Source organism: Cololabis saira, chromosome 4 (genome assembly GCF_033807715.1).
Source record: "Cololabis saira isolate AMF1-May2022 chromosome 4, fColSai1.1, whole genome shotgun sequence".
NCBI classification, from domain to species: Eukaryota; Metazoa; Chordata; class Actinopteri; order Beloniformes; family Belonidae; genus Cololabis; species Cololabis saira.
Genome location: NC_084590.1, coordinates 33,816,048 through 33,837,603, shown reverse-complemented (window position 1 = coordinate 33,837,603; position 21,556 = coordinate 33,816,048). Strand labels below are relative to the sequence as shown.

Sequence of the window (21,556 nt, the reverse complement as noted above, 5' to 3'; positions counted from 1 at the left end):
CATAATTAAAGGCCTTGTCTTCCTGGAGAATTCAGACATTAACACTGACTATAAGCTTTTTTTTTTTTCTTTTTTTTTTTAATCAGGTCTGGTGTCTGGGGAGTGACGTGGAGTGGGAGAGCCAGATAAACAGGACGGTGGACGGAGCGGTACTGTCCATCCTGCTGACGGGCCTGCAGCCTCATGTCCGTTACACTGTGGCAGTGGCAGCCGTCACCAGACTGGGTGTGGGCGCCCAAAGCCCACCTGTCAGCCTTCTTCTCAGTGAGTCACTCAAACTGTTGCAGATTCAACACACAGAAGAAGAAATATGGCAGGATACACGTTTACAGCAAACGAGGAGATGTCTGACCCATGCTAATGTTTACAGCTTAACGATGTGAATGACTGATGTCCATAATGTCCATAGTTTAATCTCCATAACTCTGGAAAGTGATGTGGCACCAAATCGAATTTTTTGCAATAAATAAACCTAATGTACGCATATGGGTCTAATGTCACTTAAAGATAGAGACGTGGACCTTAACACATGAATACATTCACACGTCCATGTCTCACACTCATCTGCATCAGCAAAACAGCTGAAGATTTATACTCCTTTCACTGTGATAAGGGAGAATATATTCAGATTTGTCCAAAAAACAAAGTCAGTAATTGTTACAGTACTTGTCTGCATGGCAATCATCCTTTTGTTGATGCAAAACAGTTTTTACATTGTGAACCGATAGTTTAAAGCTCCTCTGAGGATGGAAGGATTTCTGGATTTACAATGCTGTCTCTGTACTAAAAGCAAAACCAACCTGCAAGCTGACCCATCACACTAAGCACCATTTAACGCCAGTTCCCTTCTTAGAGTGTCAAACAGTGCTGTTTTCTGAAATGGAAAAATATTTATTTGCTAGTCAAGTTTTCTCCTAACTTAAACATTTTCAGTTTTACCTTTTATACTCGGTGCATCTTTTATTCTACCAAAACTCTGGGCATTGTTTGCAGCTCCTTTCAGTTTCTTGATGTCTCCTTAAGGTTGTTTTTCCTTTTCTTGTCATGAAATATAAAAGCTGAAAGGAAAACAAACCACAGCACAAACCTTGATAAAATGACATATTTCTACTTAGCAGAGGAAAACAGGAGCATCACGTAATTAAAACTGAGATGTCAGAGTTATCAAGTTGAAGAATGTCTTTTGCATCAGTAACTGCAATATTGTGACGGGCTTTTTAGCAGATAGTGTTTATTTGCTTATAATGCAATGCCACAGTGTTGGAGATATATCCCCTGCTGTGTTTTGTGTGTTTTGGGCTCAGAGGAGAAAATGAATTTATGCAGCCTGTCTCCTATACAACAAAAGATGACTGATCCGGATTTAATTTTTTTCTTTGCTAATACCAGTGATAGAGGCAGCTCATTTGTTTCTGGCTGCATGGTCTTAGTGGCTGTAATTTCAGCCACTTAGCTTTTATTAATGTATTCAAACTGGACAAGTTCAGCGGGATGAGGCTAGTTTCAGGGCCGGCTTGAATTTATTGGTTTAGTTTGACCTCATGGATATTAAACATTGCTAGCGTTGAGTACACTGTACTCACAGTGAAACGCTTTCTTGATGCCTGATCACATGGCCTCCAGTCAGAGCTGGACCGGCTGCCGCTTTAGATCCCCACCCCAGCAAGCTGGATATCTTTTAATACTATAATTATAACAGCATTTATGAGGTATGACAAGTTCAAATGTGGCATGAGCATATTAACGGACAAACCTTAGACTTTTAAAGATATTTTCATACTACTTACTCCTTGCTAGAACGTCCTTCGCTATATTATTTAAAGGAACTGTTAAGAATTCATGGGAACGTGTGTATCCGCATCTTGAGGGGAAAAAAGTTGAAAAAAGGAAGAAATTGTGGTTTTACACAGCGCTATGAGAATAGGTTCAATACATGCCATGCGAATGATCCAGAGATTGCCACAGGATTACGGTTACATAACTTAAAAGATTCATTATGACACACGACTACTTGTGTTTTGTCTTTTTATGGCGCTGCTGCATCAACGCTTCCTTCAGCTCAACCGCTGGAGGTGAAGAAAGGCAGCAACCTCAGTATAAGCGAGCAGATCACGAGCGTATTCCGCCAGCCGGCGTTCATCGCGGGACTGGGCGTGGCCGCGTGGTTGGTGCTGATGGGCTTCAGCGGATGGCTGTACTGCCGGCACCACAGGAGGAAGCAGCTGGGACACTACACCACATCCTTCGCTTACACACCAGCAGGTGAGCGAGAAAAGAAGCTTCCACCTGTCCGTCTGAACTGGGTTTTAGTCAAATTCTAGTTTAGACAAGCAGAAAAAGGTTACACCGGCGGGGCCTCAGGATTTGATGCGCACAGAGTTGTCACATCTTATATACGGTTGAGGATGAAGTCAAAAAATCTACAACTGTCACATTTTGTTTTCATTTCATTTTTCATTTTATTCTTTATTTCATTCAAAAAACAAAACAATTTAATACAAACACAAATACAAATGTTCCTAACTTATGAATGAAAAGGGAGCAGAAAGAAGAAGAATCTTATCTGATCTGCCCCTTTCACAAATAACATAAATTAATAATAATAAAAAATAATAAAAAATAAAAAAACAACAACTAAGTAAATAAAAACAACTAAAATAAAATTAAAATAACATTAAATAAAATGTTTTGTTTTGGAGCAGTGGCGGGCAAAGTTCTTCTCCGTGGAGATGAACGCTTTGACTTTTAGTTTGTTCTTATGCAAAGCAACTCCTGCAGCGCTTTCATTGTACAGTTAATATTTAAAATCGAGTTTGCTGGGCTCAACTATGAAAAAGAAGAAAAAAAAGTTATAAAAAAATGGAGACAACTGAAAGCAAGGTGACCACAACAAAACAATTTTAGAATCTGTCTTTTGGTAAAGTACCTGAGCCAAGAAGTGCTTTCACGCTGCGCCCAGGAGCTTTAGAAAAATGTGCTGTTGATTCTCCACAAATATTTCTAAATGATTACTGTATTATATCACGTTTCGGTGTGAAGTGACTTAAGATACAGCGAGGACAAAAATAAAAGCCACATCTTTCTGTGGGCACTTTGTGCCGTTTATAGATCTGTTGTGAGCCTCTTAGTGTATGTAGGTCGGCATTGCATTTTCATAGAAATCGATTCAAATCTGCTTTTGTTAAACCTTGCATGAGATAATCTGTTTATTGGATCATATTATACAGCATAATGATTTAGGACAAAACGTCTTTATCCTATGCTGAATCTTTTAAAAGAATGTCTTAAGGCAAAAGCGTTCTCTCCTTTGCTGTCAAATGGGATCAATATCTTTGCTTGTTTTCTTCTTTCAGTTGGCTTTGCTCACAGTGAGGGATCAGGAATCATCAATGGAGGGTAAACTCTACGTTGTGCTTTGATTCAGCTGGTAAAGGGCCACTTAGTGTTTTACAGCAGCGGCATTGAAACGCTCTCACCTGTCTTGCCAGGCCTGGCTTGTTGGGATCCAACATGGGCAACTATCCTTGGCTGGCAGACTCGTGGCCGACTCCGAAACTCCCCCACAACGGCAACGACTCGGGCAACTGCTGCTCCGGAAAACTGGACTCAGACAGATATTATAACTGTAAGATATGGTCTGTGAAATCCAACCAAGTTTTGAAAAGGTGATATTATTGACGATGTAACGCTTTCCTCTACCGTGCAGCTGTTGGGATTATTAATTACCCGAGCCAGACGGAGAAACGCAGCACGGCGTCCAACGACAGTCCCATCTACAGCACCATCAACACCACTGCCGAGGACGACCTGTTGGCTTACTACGACACGTACTCCAGTATGTCCTACAACCAGGGCCCAGACCCTTACAGCAGCAACCCAGTTCTGTCAAACAGTGACCTGGCGGGTCTGGAGCAGGACCTGGACCGCTGGACCATCCAGTCTGGGCAGTCTGGATCGGAATACGCCAAGCTCCAGTACACCAAGAGAAGCAACGGTGAGACACACTCGTTTTTGCAGCAGGTATCCGTTTATTATGATCCAACAACAGCTGATCCAAAGATCGATGGGGCTTTGATGGTGCTTGGGGCTAAAATAATGTAATGCTTTTAGTTTTAAGACATTATCTCTTTTCCTTTTCTTAAGGCACTGTTCCAGTGTTTAAATGACATAGAGGGAAGCACCTAAGCTCCTATCCTTTGCATTTTCGACTATTCACAGGGTTTCCGCGGGGTTTTAAAAAGTATTAAAAAGTGATTAATTAAAATTGCCAAATTTAAGGCCATTAAAAGTGTTAAATTCACTGTCAGAGGTATTATTTTTTTTTAAATTGCTATTATTTTTTACCTTTTACATTTTAAGCAGTCTATTTTATTGTCATTCACAAAGTGAAATAAATGTGAAACATCTGCAATGAGTCTATAAATCTGTTCTGTATAGTGTTCTATAGGTCAAAATATGTATTAATGTTAAAAGGTCCGTGATTAACACTTAATGTTGTGACAGTTTTTTTTTTAAATCTGAAGGTAGTGAAAAAGGTATTAAATTGGTATTAAATTTAACATAAGGATTGCTGTATAAACCCTGATTCAGCTCTCGCCAAGACTGCAACTCAGATACTTCAGGCTCATTACATTTAATTAAATTAATTACACTAAACCAAAAATACAATTCAATTAGACCTGTTGTTACTATGACAACATTATCCCTCTTCTGTCTTGTGGCTTGTTACATATATATGTGCAGAATAACAGTTTAGGAAGCACCATCAACCCTTTCTGCTTTCACAGGACACAGGACAACTAGGAACCTTGAGTAAAGTGACTCATGAGATGAATAAATGCATCCGCTGTGTATATGTGCTATTTAAAAGACAGACCTAACAGTAAGATGAATATGACTTTCGTGGTTCATTTACGCTGTTAGGTCTGAGTGAGTTAGCATCAGTGTCGTGTTCTGCGACTCTGACTCATCCACACACAGAACAACAAGGTGGAATAAAGGCGCTAAAGAGACTAAATGAACTGACTGTGTGGATGTGACTGTGGCAGTACGTCAGTGTTTGTGGACATGGGAGTGTTTAACGTGAATCACAGCACTCAGCTGGCTCCTGCGTACACCACATTGAGCAAAATCATAGCAATGGTACTCCCGTTACACTCTATTAAGTTATCTAGCGCTGCTGATGTTGCTTCGACAGCCATGACATTTTGTTATCAGTGTCTATTTCAACTAGAAAGGGAAGACGTGGAGAGAAGACAGCCATGGGTCTTTTGGGAAGTTTTTTTTTTTTTTTTACTCCTTCTGCTATTTAAGAAAACTCTGAGGACTTTACAACTTGACTTGTTGCCTTTCAAATAAAACTTTTAACCAATATCAGTTATATGTGGATCTTTTGGCTGGTTAAAGTTGTTATATTGTTGAAATGATAACATGAAGACAACATTATCATCCACCCAGAATGCATTGTGTAAGTAAAGTGATGCTGATAGTTCAAAATATCTGATAAACTTAGATTTTCCAAATAAATTCAAAAATGTATAATGCAGTTTTTTTTGGATTTAGTGGGAAAGGTATTTTAACGTCTGTATTACTGTAATAGTCAGGGTTCTTTTTAATATCTTGTCATTATCAAATCTTGTCTTTTTTTGTTATTAAACTTTTCATTTGTGAAATAAACAGTCAACTTATACATGATGCTCTACATTTTGTAAACATTAAGTCTCATCATGCACGCATAGAAGAAAGAAGAAAAAAATTAAAAGAAAAGGAAAAGAAGAGAGAAAGTAAATAAAAAATAAAAATAACATAGAATTAAAATAACAGGGCATCCTTGCAAAAGCACTTACATTCTCCCGACACTCCTATGTATGTATGTATGTATGTATGTATGTATGTATGTATGTATGTATGTATGTATGTATGTATGTATGTATGTATGTATGTATGTATGTATGTGTATATATATATATATATATATATATATATATATATATATATATACCTAAAATAAAAGGCAACTTTCAACTCTCAAAACAAGGAAAATGATAGTGATAATAGTTTATCTGCCCCTTGTACACCATCTTTCATCCATGTTTTTTCACTGAAGCAGTGTCTTATCATGGGGTGATAATATCCCCAATGACACAATCAACTACAACTCAAGTGATAATATTAAAGCTGCAAGCAGCGATGAACGGGCCCTTGCACCCTTGTGCACGTTCAGGCTGCAGTGGAAGCGCTTGTATGACTTGCATGTAGATGTTTTCAGGCCTGGACATTTAGCGGATGACACCACCCACAACTCTATATATCAAACCAATCAAAAGTTATGACAGAAAATAGAGACTATCAAATATCGACCAATCAGAAGAAGGGGCGGGGATAATTTGCAGCAATTTTGTTCAAGGACTCAAAACCGAGTCCGATGACACCACCCACGAGTCTTTATGTCAAACCATTCAAAAGTTATGGTAGAAAATAGGGACTATCAAATATGGATCAATCAGATGAAGGGGGGGCGCGCTTTTTGGTGTCTATCATCGCCACGGTAACGCTTTTGACTGAGAAAAGGAATGCACATCGTCGCAGGATCAAGACACACATTTTGATGCATAACACACCTGGGTGCACGTTACGGTTTGGGCGAAGAAACGGCCGAAGGAATGGCATAAATTGCGGCAAAATTACACAATTAATTCAAAATGGCCGACTTCCTGTTCGGTTTCGGCCTTGGTGCCAAGAGACCTTTCTTTAAGTTGCGACAAGATACAGGTGTGTACCGATCTTCGTGGTTTTTTCTGTATGGACCAATCAGATGAACGGGGGGCACGCTTTTTGGCATCTAGTGTCACCACGGTAACGCTTTTGACTGAGAAAAGTAATGCGCGTCGTTGCAGGATGGAGACGCACATTACGGGTTCACATTACGGTTCAGGCCGTATTAACTGCCGAAGGAATGGCATAAATTGTACCAAAATTACACGATTAATTGAAAATGGCCGACTTCCTGTTCGGTTTCGGCCATGGCGCCAAGAGACTTTTCTTTAAGTTGCGACATGATACAGGTGTGTAGCGATTTTCATGGATGTACGTCAAATCGTATTGTGGGGCTTGAGGCACAAAGTTTTCTAGGGGGCGCTGTTGAGCCATTAGGCCACACCCATTAATGCAAACCATTAAATATCAAATTTTTCGCCAGGCCTGGCTTGCGCGCAATATTTGGTGACTTTTGGGGCACGTTTAGGGGGAAAAAAGGCCCTCATTTCGTCGGAAAAATAAAAAAAAGAAAGAAGGAAAATTCCTACAGATACAATAGGGCCTTCACACTGTAAGTGCTCGGCCCCTAATTAGTAACTTAAATAAAGATAGTTTGCTGCATACATGTCTTTTCTTTTTTTTAGGTTGTCGAGAGAATTAAAAGCTAGTTGTTGTTTAACAAAGACGACTGAGCTGTGAAAGAACCCCCCCTCAATAGTGGGTCTTTCTATGTTACATTTTTTTAGACAAACTGGGACCGCAGCGGTGTGCCGGATCTTCGTCCAAGTCTGCTCCTACCACCTGGGTGGATGTTTTATCACTGCCCCTTCCTGCCAACCAACGCCGAGGTCGTGCAAAACCCGACAAAGAAGATGTGCGGCACAGGTGAGGCTCGACGCTACATCCCAAATCTTTCTGAAGTCTCCTCTTTTTCTCCAGGACAATGTTTTTCTGCACGTACTCATTAGCGTCAAGGCCTCTGACTTAATGCCTGTGTTAGAGGGAGTTAAGGCAGCTGCATATCAACGCTGTCCTGTAAGCCTGTCAAAGCTGTCAAACAAAACTTAAGTAATAGTTTGTAGTCTGGGGACTTTACAAATTAACAGTTGTGTCCACAGGGATTGGGTTGATTGCACTCGGGGCTGCAGAGAGGACCGTCTGCTCTAACTTGTTCCGACACGTTGGGTTGCGGTCATAGCGGGATGGGATTGGAGGGCTTTTGTGACCGCGTGTTTTGTAATGACATTAGCCTCCATCTGACAGGCTGGATTAGCACTTTCCATCTTCAATGACATATTTGTCATTAAATTAGCCCCCGTGGCACTGAGAAGACAACAGAAAACATGGGGGAGGATCTCATCCTCTCCATCTCTTCAGTGCTTCTCTCTTTGTAGGAACTTGGGAAAGCGCTATGTAGTTTCAGAATCGTTTATTTACTTGTCCTGAGTTTTATTTTATTTTATAGCCATTACCTCCTCAGGGTTGTTTTTCTGATGTCTTACTGAGCAGCTTCATTGATTTGTCTGTTCACCTCTTTGAATGACTTCCGCTGTTTAAGAATGACTTTTTCCCCCCAGACATGATTACACAGTTTAGACTTGTTTGATCCGCTGTGTTTGCATGTGTGCATCTTATTTGATAGATGACTTCAATATTTTCAGCAGATGACCTTAACTCATGTCGATGTAGGGCATGTGGCTGTCTTGTTTTGCGTTAATGTATTTTGAACATGTAAGGATGTCCGTCAGTAATGGTCATTGGTATGGACCGCTTTGCTGAAAGAAGTGTCATCACTTAGGAGCCCGAAAAAGCATTACACAGGAAAGCGGCAGGCAAAATGCTTAACTGTGCATTGTGAAGGTCAAGCTTTTGGCAAGCCGCTTCTATAATTTATTTGTGCGTATGATTATGTATAAGGTCAAACGCAGCTTCTCCTCCATGGCCCTCACTGTGTGACACTATTCAAATTAGATATGGCCTTCTTTAGTTTGTGAGAGGAACTGCAATGAGTCCTAGATGTCTTATGGGAGCAACAGACATCTGCTGAATAAATCATTTGCAGTTGGATGTTTTACATCTGAAATCTCAGCATATTCCAGCCTCTTTCCTGTTATTACTTGGTGAAACTTTCACAGAGAGACATTTACAACATTATCACCATAATATATTCCCTTATATTTTTGACACACAGCAAAGGTTAAGAACCATCTCGGTCTTCTGCACTTCTGAGGAAGTATTACCTTATTTATTATTTTAAAAAGAAAGGTTCAGTATGACTCACTACAATTATGCAGTGGGGTATTTGTCTGTAGCCACACCCCCATATTGTTGCCATCCTTTCTTCCTTTTTTTCTTATATTCAAGACATTTTTTAGGTGCAACATTTGCTGTTAGGAAACCAGTTTATGACAGCATGCAGCTGTGACAACTAAAAATACATAATCATTTCAAACCGCCGTCTCCTCCATTTTCACAGTGATTTTCACTTACAATCTGACAATGCAGCACCTTCCCACGAGCAACCATGGAGAGGTGAACATTTACAGGCTCTTCATTGCATAAGCCCCCAACGCTGCTGTTTTTAACAGTCTCTATGTTTATTATATGTACCTGAATAATAACACAAGATCTCAATGCACTTCCTGTAATTAATGTAATAGAAACGTTATAACCTGGGGAGTACTTTAGAATACTAACATCTTAAATCTTGTGATATTGTTCAACATTGTCTGAAATATTCATGCAGCCGATAGTTAGTATTTAACCATTTCTTACTGACGTCATGATCCTGACAAGTTGGCTTCAATTATCGCGTGACTGCTATGCTGATTTTATTACACTTGTAGAAGTAGGTCTCACATGTTCAGCGTTTCCCTCGAAGGCATACACTAATGCTGCTGTCACGCATGATCCACCTCAAGCTCTGAAGAAGATGATGATGACTGGTGTCCTCCGCTGCCAGCCAGAACCTACCTGATGGACGCGTCCAAGGAGGAACTCTCCTGCCTGCCCTCTAGAGCAGAGGGACTTCCACACACAGCTACGCTGAAGTCTTCACCCCAGAAAGACACGCCCAACCCCAACGGCAGTCCACGCCTTCAGCACTTTGACCTCCTGGCCCGTCACCACTTGGAGTCCCAGGTATCCCAGTCCAACCCTGATCTGTTCACCGACACCGATGTCCAGGATGCCAGTGATTTGCCCACCTCTTGCCACTGGGTAGATGATTTCAGGGGAAAAAGCCTCAGCAAAGGTCAGTTTGGATGCAACATAACGGCTCATGTTTTAACAATAAACCCCACAATGTCATGTACTGTAAAATTTTATTTTATGATGTTGCACAACAGAAAGTATTCGTATTTGGGGATCATGCTGCATTTACTGTATTTGGAGTAAAACTCAGTTTTCTGGCTTTTATGTAAGTTTTCTGAGGGTGACATGAGTGTTACTTCTTCTCAGGACAATCTTGCGCTGCAGCTGTGGAGCTGAGCCCTGCAGCCCAGGCTCACAAATCCAGGAGTAAAAAGAGAGCACCCAAGGATGGACAGAACAGGAGAGAGCCGCACAGTGCAGCAGGTACAGTACACCTCACTTCTGTTTTAGTTAACTGGAATATCAAAACACTCGCCACTGTCTGTAACTAAGGACAGGTTTGAAAATGATCTTACAAAGGACAAAGAAACGAGTGAGTGTGCTTGTATGTACAGTATATAGGTAGGTATGTATGAATATACATTCAAAAATAACTTGAAACAGTAAAAGTGAGAGGCATCTATAGTTTTATCCATGCTTAACACAATATTTACATCAATGACTATGGCATGAACAAAATAACGGGTTGTTGCTGGACCTTTACCAGCAATGATATGCCAGCAGCTCTCAGAGAGACTTCTGCATCTGCCAACGGGTGTCAAACTCTTCCTGAGCTGACCTCAACATGACATTATTTAAAAAAAAAAAAAAAATGTTCAAAGAAATGTTGGACATTTATGTAAATCTGTTTTCTCACTCAAAGTTTACCTTCACTGTTTTAGTCTTTCTTTCACAGGACAAGTAACATCTTTCAGTGGCCTATCCACTGGTTGCCTAGTAACTGGCCATATCCAAGAAATTGTTTGGCTCTTTAAAATGTTTTTATTTTTTTAATGCTGTGGTTCATGTACTGATTAAACACATGTGACGCTGGTGTATTCTCTCAGTCATCCTGGTCATGGGGCTTTTAAGTACTTAAATAGAAGGAAACTTGGCCGAGAAGAAAGATCCAACATTTAAACGCGTCCTAAAAAACAATTGTGATATAACATGTTCGTCAGAGTGCTTTGGAGTATTTGAGGGGAAAAGCCACATAAACTGTTCTTCACTGTTTATGCAGTTTTTTTGTCATGCTGCTTCTTCATATTTAATGTGCAGACACAGAAGAGATATCTTCACATTGAGTTCTCATCAACACCCTAAAAAAGTATATTTCCAAAAGTGTCCAACTGTTCTTTTTGAGATGAATTTCTCTTTGTGCTTTTCACTAATCATCACTGATCAATCATGCACAGAAGTCCCCCCTCCGCCGCCCCCTCCCTCCACAGACGACTCCCTGCAGCTCTTGGTGGATGTTTTGAGCCGCAGCCGAGCAGACAGCGATAGACAAGAGGCGAGCAACTTGCCCACTCTTCCGAAGAGAGGAGAGGATTTCTCTCTGCAAAAGGGAGCACCAGTAAAGTGGTTATCAAAAGGTACAAAGCAGTATTCCTACTTCTATGCTGCATCTGTATTGAGGAAAAACAATAAAAGCACAACCTTTAGCCACAGAAACACATTTGTGTACGGCTTCAACTGACAGCTGGATGCGTGTGAATATTATTCTTGTGTGATCTGCTCTTTTTTGATCATCAGATGAGAATATAATCCCGTATGGGCAGCCAGGCATCCTGCCCAAGGTCCAGATTTCAGGGTCCCTGGGTGGAAAAGTCTTTCCCTGACCCTGCACTGCTCGCCGGAGGAGAGGTATGTCTAGACAGACCGTTGGGAGCGGCTGAACAGCGGACGTGAACGGGGTCGGTTGCAGACAGGTCATCAGTACACTTAGGGCTGTTCTGAGAGGGTCAATGGCAGAAGTTTATTGTTGGTTTTGGCCAAACAGCAAAAATGAGTTACAAAGAATATCCAGAAAAGGGTCTACAGCTTCTCTTAAGCTTTTAGAAAATAATAGTGTAGCTTAACAGAGTGGCACATGCACACAATGTAAATCGTGCAGGTAATGTAGCTGAGCCTCCCCAGTCCTACCAGTCATTACTCTGCATAGACACAACAAGCAAGAGGCCCTGGCTGTTGGTAATCAAACTTTTCCATTGATAGTTTTTTATAATTTTGCCAGTGCTATTAAATAGCACAGCAGCAGAATGTCAAAAACATAAATATATATTTTGGTCTATATTTCACATTGGGTTATGACAGCTAGCACCTGCTTTAATTGCGTGATCCCCAGTCTGAGATAAAGTACATAGAAACTAAGGGTGTGCATCTCGATACTTTGGAGCACAATATTAATCCGGTGTATTCAGGCGTGAAACTAGGTTGCAACATCCCAGAAATCTGATCCAGTTAAAAGATTGCGAGATTGGACATTGGTACTGGAGGAGAGAGCAGGTATCGCTCCAAACCCACTTTCAAAACCAGTCACAGTCACACTTTCAGCAAAAATACGCATCTGCCTAAATTACCTCTGAATTGTCTGCTTTCATAATCTTCCATTAAAGTGAGCACTAACCATCTGTGTCTGAAACCGACCCCGAGCCGGTATACTGTATAGTGTAGTCTGCCGGTCCATAGTCACCATGTAGGTACTTAGGGTGTTCATGAACATTTGAACACTTGTTGGTCATTTTGTTGGCACTGTTCATTGCATCATTTCTTTTGCGCAGCTAAAACATAACAGATCGTCACCAGCATAATGTAGCATTACTGAGTAGCCCATTTTAAAATTAAAATAAGAAACATACTGGTGTTTTATACCATCAAATACCATCAAAAGGGCAGCTATGCATTTATATTTATAGGTAATTTATCCCTGATCTTGTTCTGTCTGCTGAGCTGCTGAGCGGCCAGCATGCTTTTGCAATGAGACTTTTTTTTTTTTTTATTGTATTTTTTATTTTCAATCACAACAAGAGGGGTATACTACATACATAGAACACAAAACCCCCACATCTCAACTTCCAATAAAAAATTAAGTCAGTCAAAGTCCATAAACACCAAGACATATTTCATAGTGCTATAATCATGCTAAATATTCTAACCAAAAATTCTACTTATTGCACTAATTGAAAATATCAGATAGTACTACCATATAGTGCAATGAGACTTTTCAAATGCCATTTTGATGGCATCATTAGAAATGACCACTGTGTTTACCTTTAGTTGGCTCAGTTAGCACCAGAAACCTTCTCTTAGCTAAGCTTCATCTTCGAACCCTTCCAAGCCAACCCACAGCTAAGTCACGATGGCTTCTTAGAACAGCATAACATGCTCTCTTAAAAATATAAATGATTCTGCTCTGTAAGGTCAGCTATGATCAGAAGTCAGTGCAATGTGAAACGCTAAGCAGCAACAAGTAACTACGGAGGATCTACATGGCCCTACCAGGGATCAGCAGTCTAACAGATTCTAAAAAGAAACTGTTCCTAAGCCTAGTGGTTTTTGTCCGGATGCTCTGCGACAAGGGTCACAGACTCAGTTTCCTCCTGCATCAAGAGAGGATTACAGATTATGAACATGCCAATGAGCATACTCTGTATATTGCATGTTTGGGCAATGCCAATCATCGAGGGCTGCAGTCCTCCATGTTTTAGACATTTCCCTGCTTTAACAATGTTAAATGTCCTGTGCAAAAGTCTGTTTTTGAAGCAGTCATTCGTATTAGGTTGTTGTGAAGCAGGGAAATATCTAAAACATGCATGACAGCGACTCTCAAGGACTGTAATTGCCCACCCCGTTCCAGACCATGTTTTTGTTGTGTCGTTCCAGTATCAAAATTAATGTACTTTCAACTGTACGGATATTACAATTTTCTATCAAGTTTGTTTACAGCTGAGTCTCTGTGATTCAGTGCAGTCTGATATAGTTTTTGAACATTTTAACATAGATATCAATTTTGCATCCTAAATGAAAATAGTCCTTCTCTATAAATGTCACAATCGTTTCTACCTTCAAGGTGATATATATTCACAAAAAGAAGGTTCCTGGTTCGTGTCCTGGGCCCAGCGGGAGTCTCTCTCTGTGTGTAGTTTACCTGGTCTTCCTTGTGTGGGTTTTCTCCGGATACTCTGGCTTCCACCCACAGTCCAAAAACATGTATGTTAGGCTGATTGATGATTATAAATTGCACATAGATGTGAGCATGAATGGTTGTTTGTCCCTCCCCGTTGTGTCAGGAAGGGAATTCGGTGTGAAAAATCGATGTGCAGACTGTGATCTGCTGGGCCGTGTCACAATTCCATGTAAAGAAAATCTGATCACATGTTCAAAAATTGGAAGAAGGAAATGATCTGATCAAAATTCACCAGAAGCGTTTCATTCACATCATGGGCTCACAAGTCCTACACCAACAAGTCCAAGTGATCAAACACTGACTGTCCCCAGATTTATTAAAAGACGCCGACCGCATGGCTCACGTAAACGTTTATACTATAGGTGGTGGGGGCATGGTTTAGACTGTACCGCTCTGGGGTTCAGTGGTCCTGGAGGCTTGTCTCCCCGTCCAATCCGCGGCTGCCAAAAAGAAACTACAACCCCGAGCGTTTTGTCTTGGTTTCTCACATGTCCTTTGTTCCAAACATGTGGTCCACCAAGCGCAACTACAAAAAAAGTTATTGACTATCTGTATGATACAAAATGAAAATGGGAGATACACTAAATGCATTTGAAAGATGAGGAATAATTATTTAGACGTGAATATTCTATTTGACATGAAATATGAAACTCCACTGATCATTGACAAAATAAGCCAAAGAAAATGGATGCCATGAAAAGTCATCATAGTTCTTATTTAATTTATTCATTACTTTCATAAACAAATCTGGCACAGATTTCTTCAATATAGAAATAATTTCTAGTTGCTATCTTTTACTAATCTAAGTATCAGATTACAAAACTAGTCAGTCTTAATCACACTGCGCTTTCATAAAAACCACCAGTTCCACGTAGGTTTTATCATGTTCATGCTGCACAGATGAGTTTTCAGATTTGTTTTACTTATTCGGTGCGTCGTAGACCGTGCTGTACAAGTTGCAAGACCATCGTTCAGTTTTCCTATCGTCTTAAAAGATCCACATGTTTTCTATACTTGACATTTGAAAGTTGATGCTTCCCATAAACAACGTGTCATGCTTTACTGGACCTGTTGAGTTCATTTCTATACTGCAAACAACTGTAAAAATGGGCTATCCACTACTTAACGGTACATTTAATGTAAGTTGACCCGGCAGTGCACATATAGAAGTTGTTGAAACCAGATTCCAATTTATATGTAAATACACACCTTGTAGCAAGTTTTAGTCTTTTTAGGAAGAAAATTGGATATTGAAGTTCAGTAGGAAAGCAGGATGGATTCATTTAGTCACACTTTACATATAATCTCAAGCATATCAAGATACTGAAGAACAGAAGTGTATATGCAAGGTTTCTCTCCAGATTCCCTCTAAAGTCTTACAACAATTAGCTGAAGAAATTTTAAATCAATGTTTTCGTTTAACATTTGTGGGACAGGGAGGCACAATGATGCGGCACGCTTGAAACAGCCGCCACCAAGCTTCAGTAAATGAAAAAAACCATCCTGGAAATATGACATTCATGCTTGTTTTATGTGTTCATGTCACCATTTCAGTCTTTTCTCCTCTCAGATCCAATTCCATAATGAAGGAGAATCATTTATGCATCTGATTTAAAAGAGCAAATTAAATATTGAGATGACTTTAATATTAAATGTCAGTATCAGCCTCAAAAACCCATTGTGGCTCTCTGTGCATTGTTGAAGAGAACTTGGATGTTTCCGGTCCTCCACAGTAATCTGTATTTAAATATCACTGTGAGCTGGATGGTTTGCACTTGTCTCATTACTCCCTGTGCTGTTCTTTTCTTCCCAGAACCTCATGTAGACAGCAGCTGATTACAAGACGTGACATGCTCTTTTTTCCCTGGTTTCCTGTCTTTATGAACCGTCAATCTGTTGCCATGGCATCTTACGAAAGGCTGAAGACAAAAGGAAACGTGTCAAGGCTTGCCATCTGCCTTTTCACAAGCTCTTTTTACTATTTTTACTTTATTTTCATGATTTCTTTTTCATATTTTTGTCATTTCTGTCACCCCTCTGGTGTGTATATAGATATCTCCAATGGATTTTTTTTTTTTGAAAGGATATGATCAAATATATTGCTTAAATAAATCTGGAGGAAAAATAATGTATTTTTAAGCAAAAGGAAGTAAATGTAAGTCCTTCATTGTTGTACAGCGGATTATTGAATGTATATTCTGTTCACCCAGACTATGAAGCCATGAGCCGCATTTTTCATGAAAGATGGGACAAGACATGAGGCACAAAAAACGACTTGTGTGAGTGTGTGTGTCGGTGCTTTTATTTCTCATTTCTGTGTGACTGTCTACTGATGTACTTCTGTAGATCACCAGTGTGTTTGTTTCTAAAATGACAGAAAATAAAAATCAAATAAATAAATAAAGCATTTGTTACAAAAATGTTGTTGTTTGGTGTGTGAATTGTTCTGAATTTGGCAGAGCAGCATGACTCTACCGGTGGTAATGAAAGTTTGTCATTTCCACTGAACTGGTCCTCTTCCTCAGCTCATATTAAAATGCATTCATGTTTCAAGTTTCAAAATTGACATGACTGACTTATTCAAACTCTGAAATTGGTCGTCTAAATTTGTATTTTGGGAACAATTTCTCCGTATTCGGTGACAATTATTTTCTGTCTATGATTTTAAAGTTTTGGAGGCAGAACTAAAAGTTTGGGGATCATACCGTCATGCTTGATTACGCTCCTGTGAAGTCTGTCGTATTGGTAACTACGTTATTAGCTCCGTATACCATCGCAAAGTTGAAGCTGCCTTTTGTATTTTGTTACATAAATTGGACGTAACTGTGCAGCCAAGTACTTTGCATAGCTGTAATTTAGCCATGAAAAATAACATAAACATGTTCTGGACTTCCACTGTGCCTGATCATGATGTTTACTGAGTCTCCATGAGTTTAGTTAAGACGTTTGATGTCCCTGATGGGAACTTTGGTTCACAGCAGTAATAAAAACAATATAAGAACACAAAACACGAGATGGTACGTAAGAACCAAAAAAAGCTGTCCAGAGAATAATAGCAATAATAGGCAGATAAAATAATCCAATTCTAATATCACATTTAAGGAACATACCCCTGAGTGAGCTTTAACTGCAGGCTGATGGGAGACAGTATAGTTACTTAGTATGCTAAAAAATATCATTACCTTCCTTTGTAAAATCAAACTCATCATTAAAATGCAAGTAGAAATCATTCACTGCATTTGTAAACTCTGTGACCCAAAAGCATTTATATAGATCTGCCAATGTCCCTTATTGTTCTGCATCATTCAATTCAATTCAATTCAATTTTATTTATATAGCGTCTAATACAACAGAGTTGTCTCTAGACGCTTTCCAGAGACCCATACCCAGAACATGACCCCCGAGCAATTATTACATAAACAATGGCAGGTAAAAACTCCCATAGTGGGAGAAAAACCTTAAGCCAAACAGTGGCAAGGAAAAACTCCCCTTTAGGAGGGAAGAAACCTTGAGCAGGACCAGGCTCATAAGGGGGGACTCTCCTGCCGAGGGCCAGACTGGTGGGTCAGGGACGGCAACAGCACAGCAGGCAGGTGGAAGCAGCAACGGGATGACCAGGGGTGGGGACCGCAGGCCAGCACGCAGCTCCCGAAGCTCCGGCCCAATCAGCAAGTCCCAGGTTGGGGTGCAGGGTCAGGGAAAGACTTGTGCTCCGTAATGCAAGCTACAAGCCACCCACGACCACCTGCAGGTTCCGGTGTCCGGCAAAGGATGCTGCAACATGGACAAAAGAGAGAAAAGGGAGGAGAAGGGGGGGCCAGCACAAGAAACTACAGGAGCGACTCTGACACACTAAAGTTTACACTACCTAGAGATTTACCAACACCAGCTAGAGGTTTACTAAACACTAACTATAGGCTTTACTAAACAGAAATGTTTTAAGTTTAGTTTTAAAGGTGGAGGTGGTGTCAGCCTCCTTAACCCAGATTGGAAGTTGGTTCCATAGTAGTGGTGCCTGATAGCAGAACGCCCGCCCTCCAAATCTACATTTAGATACTCTAGGAACTACGAGTAAACCTGCACTCTGAGAACGGAGAGCTCTGACAGGAACATAAGGCACTATCAGGTCTTGCAAATAATGCGGAGCTAAGCCGTTTTGGGCTTTATACGCAAGTAATAAAATTTTAAATTGGATTCTGAATTTTACGGGTAACCAATGGAGCGACGCTAACACTGGAGAGACGTGGTCTCTCCTGCTAATTCCTGTCAGTACTCGTGCTGCTGCATTTTGGATCAGCTGGAGCCTATTCAGCAAATTACTTGGACATCCTGCTAACAACACATTACAGTAATCTAGTCTAGAAGATACAAACGCATGAACTAGTTTTTCTGCATCACTCTGCGAGAGGATTTTCCTAATCTTTGCAATATTACGGAGATGGAAAAAGGCTATTTTACAAACCTGATTGACATATGGTTTAAACAACAAATCCTGATCGAAAATAACACCAAGGTTTCTCACAGTTGCACTGGAAGCCATCGCAACACCATCTAATCCCTTCCTAAGATGCTCTGGACCAAGAATGATAACCTCTGTTTTATCTGAATTTAGAAGCAGGAAATTTCTGGACATCCAGTCCTTGATGTCCCTAAGACATGCCTGAAGTTTAACTAACGGTTCTGTTTCATCCGGCTTCATAGACAAGTAGAGCTGCGTATCATCAGCATAACAATGAAAGTGTATGCCGTGATTCTGGATTATACTTCCCAACGGCTGCATGTATAAACTGAACAAGATTGGCCCTAGCACTGAACCCTGCGGAACACCATAACAGACCCTTGACTGTTCTGAAGAAACCTCATGTACATGAACAAACTGGAACCTGTCAGATAGATATGATTTAAACCAACATAGAGCTGTCCCTTTAATCCCAATGTGACGACCCCTCCATCCACTAGTTGTCCCTGCTTTTCTGCTGCTGTGTTTTTCCTTTGCAGGAAGCAGGTTGGAGAGGTCGCCTGATTAGGTGATGACCCACACCTGGGCCCGGTGTGGGTCTCTATTTAAAAGGCTTCACTCCTGCTTGTCTCTCTCTCTCTCTGGTCTGGTCGGGCACAGCTGCTGCTGTTTGGATTTTGGTTGTTTTTTCCACACATTCATACATGCTCACACTACTGATTACTGACTTGTCTTAGTTCATTATCTTTTGTTAATAAATTTACTTTTATTATACTGTCCTCCTCGTCTCGTCTCCCTCCTTGTCGCTGCCTATGAGCCGGGCTGTGACATGTGGGGGCTCGTCCATTTGATTCGGTGACGTCAGATCAGCGTTAGCTGTAGTTAGCGGTGCGCCTCGTTTTTATGAATGAGTTGCGTAGCCGGTTTTGTTGGGAGACGTTTGACTAGCGTGGTAAGTCTGTTTGTTTTGGTTTGGGTAAGCAGCCAAGTCTGTTCTGAGGAGATTGTTTTGTGCCAGGCTGTGTTGTGCTGATGGTGTTTTTTAGGCACTGAGTTTGTGGGGTCCTGTGTGTGCCCAGCCGTATTAAGTCGCTGTTGCTTCTGTCCCTGTTAGGCTTAAGAGCGAATTCCCTTTGGAGTTCGTTTGGGGGGGTGTTAGTGTGGTGTGAAAGTGGCTGGAGCAGTTGTCTCGGGGGCACATCCGCAGCTGCAGGTGAGTCGCCATTTAGTGGTTGCTTTGCCGGGCTGACGGGCTTTAGTGCGTAAATACCCACCACCAAATACCTGAAGACTAGGGAGGAGCTTAGCTAGATTCTGGTTAGGCAGTTAGAGGGACGGGGCTACGGTGACGTTTTGGCTGTGGGGGGACTGTGTGCGCTCAGTGTGCTACAGGTTAAGCACTGCAGTTTGGTTTCTTTCGCATTGGTTTGCATAGTCTGTGTTTGGACAGGTAATTGGGCTGGTTGATAACCATGGCTAGTGTGGAGGATTTTTTGAAAGCTCCATCAGGGGAGTCTTTGGAGTACTACACACGTGATCAGTTGTTGAGGATTGCTGACCATTTCAAGTTGGAGGTGAGTGATAAACGGAGTAAGGATAGCATTAAAGCTATTATTAAGGCTAATCTGTCTGATGTGGGTATTATCAATCCTGGTAAATTGCAGGCTGCCGGTCCTGTGGTGGAATCTGTTGTGTCTGGTGATGCTGGGTTAACTTTTGAACAGAGGCGGGAATTGCTTCTGCTGCAGACTGAACTCAAAAGGCTGGAGGTGGAGGCGTGTAGACTGAACTCAGGTGGCGCTGGTGCAGGCCATGCTCTTTCAGCTGCTCCTGTTAGATCAGCATCTAGTTCTTTTGATGTTGCCAGTAATTTGCGTTTAGTTCCCCAGTTTTGTGAGCGCGATCCAGATATATTTTTTTCGCTGTTTGAGCGTGTTGCTGAGGGTAGAGAGTGGTCAGATGTAGATCGCACACTGCTTTTACAATGTGTCTTAACTGGTAAAGCGCAGGAAGCCTACTCTGCTCTCTCAGTAGGTGAAAGTAAGGTGTATGCAACTGTCAAGGCTGCTGTGTTGAGGGCATACGAGTTGGTGCCGGAGGCATATCGGCAGAGGTTTCGGTCCTGGGAAAAGTCTGGTAAGCAGACTCATGTTGAGTTCGCCAGGGAGCTGGTGACTCATTTCAGCCGGTGGTGTGTTTCCTTGCAGGTCAACACTTTTGATGACCTGTGCGATTTGGTGGTTTTAGAGCAGTTCAAGAACTCTGTTCCCAGTCATATCGCTGTTTATATCAGTGAGCATAAAGTGAAGACTGCTGCTGAGGCTGCTAAACTGGCCGACGAGTATACTCTTACGCACAGGGGTAGCCGGGAGCATTACTCCCGGGATGACCGGGTAAATAGTAAATTTCGTGTGTCAGGTCAAGTTAAGGCGGAGGACGGAGTCAGTCCTCGCCTGGATAACATTAAGCCAGAACGTGTTGCACGGGGTCAGGTAGAGTTTGACTCAACCAAAATATGCAATTATTGCAAAGGCAGGGGACATTGGAAAGCTGACTGTCCTAAGCGGGGTGCCAAGGTTAAATCTGCTGCGTTTGCTGCCTCTGTTAAACATGTTGGTCCTGTCATTTCTTCCTCCCAGCAGGTAGCTGCTGGAGTCAAGTGCAGTTTGGATAAGGCAGATTTCTCAGCTTTTGTGTCTGACGGTTGTGTGTCACTGGTGGGGAGTGATGCCACTATGCCGGTAAAAATTCTGAGAGACACTGGGGCTGTTGATTCATATATTGTGAGCTCTGTGTTGCCTTTTTCTGAGGAAACTAGTACTGGAGATTATGTTCTGATGCGAGGGATGGGGTTAACGGTGTTGCCGGTTCCATTGCATCATCTAGTGTTGAACTGTGGGTTGGTTCGAGGTGACGTCACCATGGGTGTGCGCCCTGCACTGCCGATTGAGGGTGTGGACATTATTTTAGGTAACGACCTTGCTGGTAGCCGTGTGTGGGCTGATGGTGTGCCACCTCCA

The 21,556-nt window shown here is 41.4% G+C and overlaps 1 protein-coding gene across 3 annotated transcripts in view; it reads left to right on the top strand.

The window, feature by feature from the left end:
* zgc:77784 (uncharacterized protein LOC402947 homolog) overlaps nucleotides 1-16,478 on the top strand; it is an 83,634-nt gene extending 67,156 nt beyond the window's left edge. For 2 of the 3 annotated variants that reach the window (XM_061719545.1, XM_061719544.1), the window contains 11 exons: nucleotides 87-264; nucleotides 2,059-2,262; nucleotides 3,354-3,396; nucleotides 3,489-3,625; nucleotides 3,707-3,994; nucleotides 7,503-7,641; nucleotides 9,678-10,009; nucleotides 10,216-10,332; nucleotides 11,304-11,483; nucleotides 11,644-11,754; nucleotides 15,891-16,478. In XM_061719545.1, the coding sequence (XP_061575529.1) occupies nucleotides 87-264; nucleotides 2,059-2,262; nucleotides 3,354-3,396; nucleotides 3,489-3,625; nucleotides 3,707-3,994; nucleotides 7,503-7,641; nucleotides 9,678-10,009; nucleotides 10,216-10,332; nucleotides 11,304-11,483; nucleotides 11,644-11,729 (1,704 nt within the window). In that variant the 3' untranslated portion in view covers nucleotides 11,730-11,754; nucleotides 15,891-16,478. The remainder of the gene's footprint in view (nucleotides 1-86; nucleotides 265-2,058; nucleotides 2,263-3,353; nucleotides 3,397-3,488; nucleotides 3,626-3,706; nucleotides 3,995-7,502; nucleotides 7,642-9,677; nucleotides 10,010-10,215; nucleotides 10,333-11,303; nucleotides 11,484-11,643; nucleotides 11,755-15,890) is intronic. The other variant, XM_061719547.1, reaches the window with a different exon arrangement.
* Nucleotides 16,479-21,556: the final 5,078 nt, after the last annotated feature.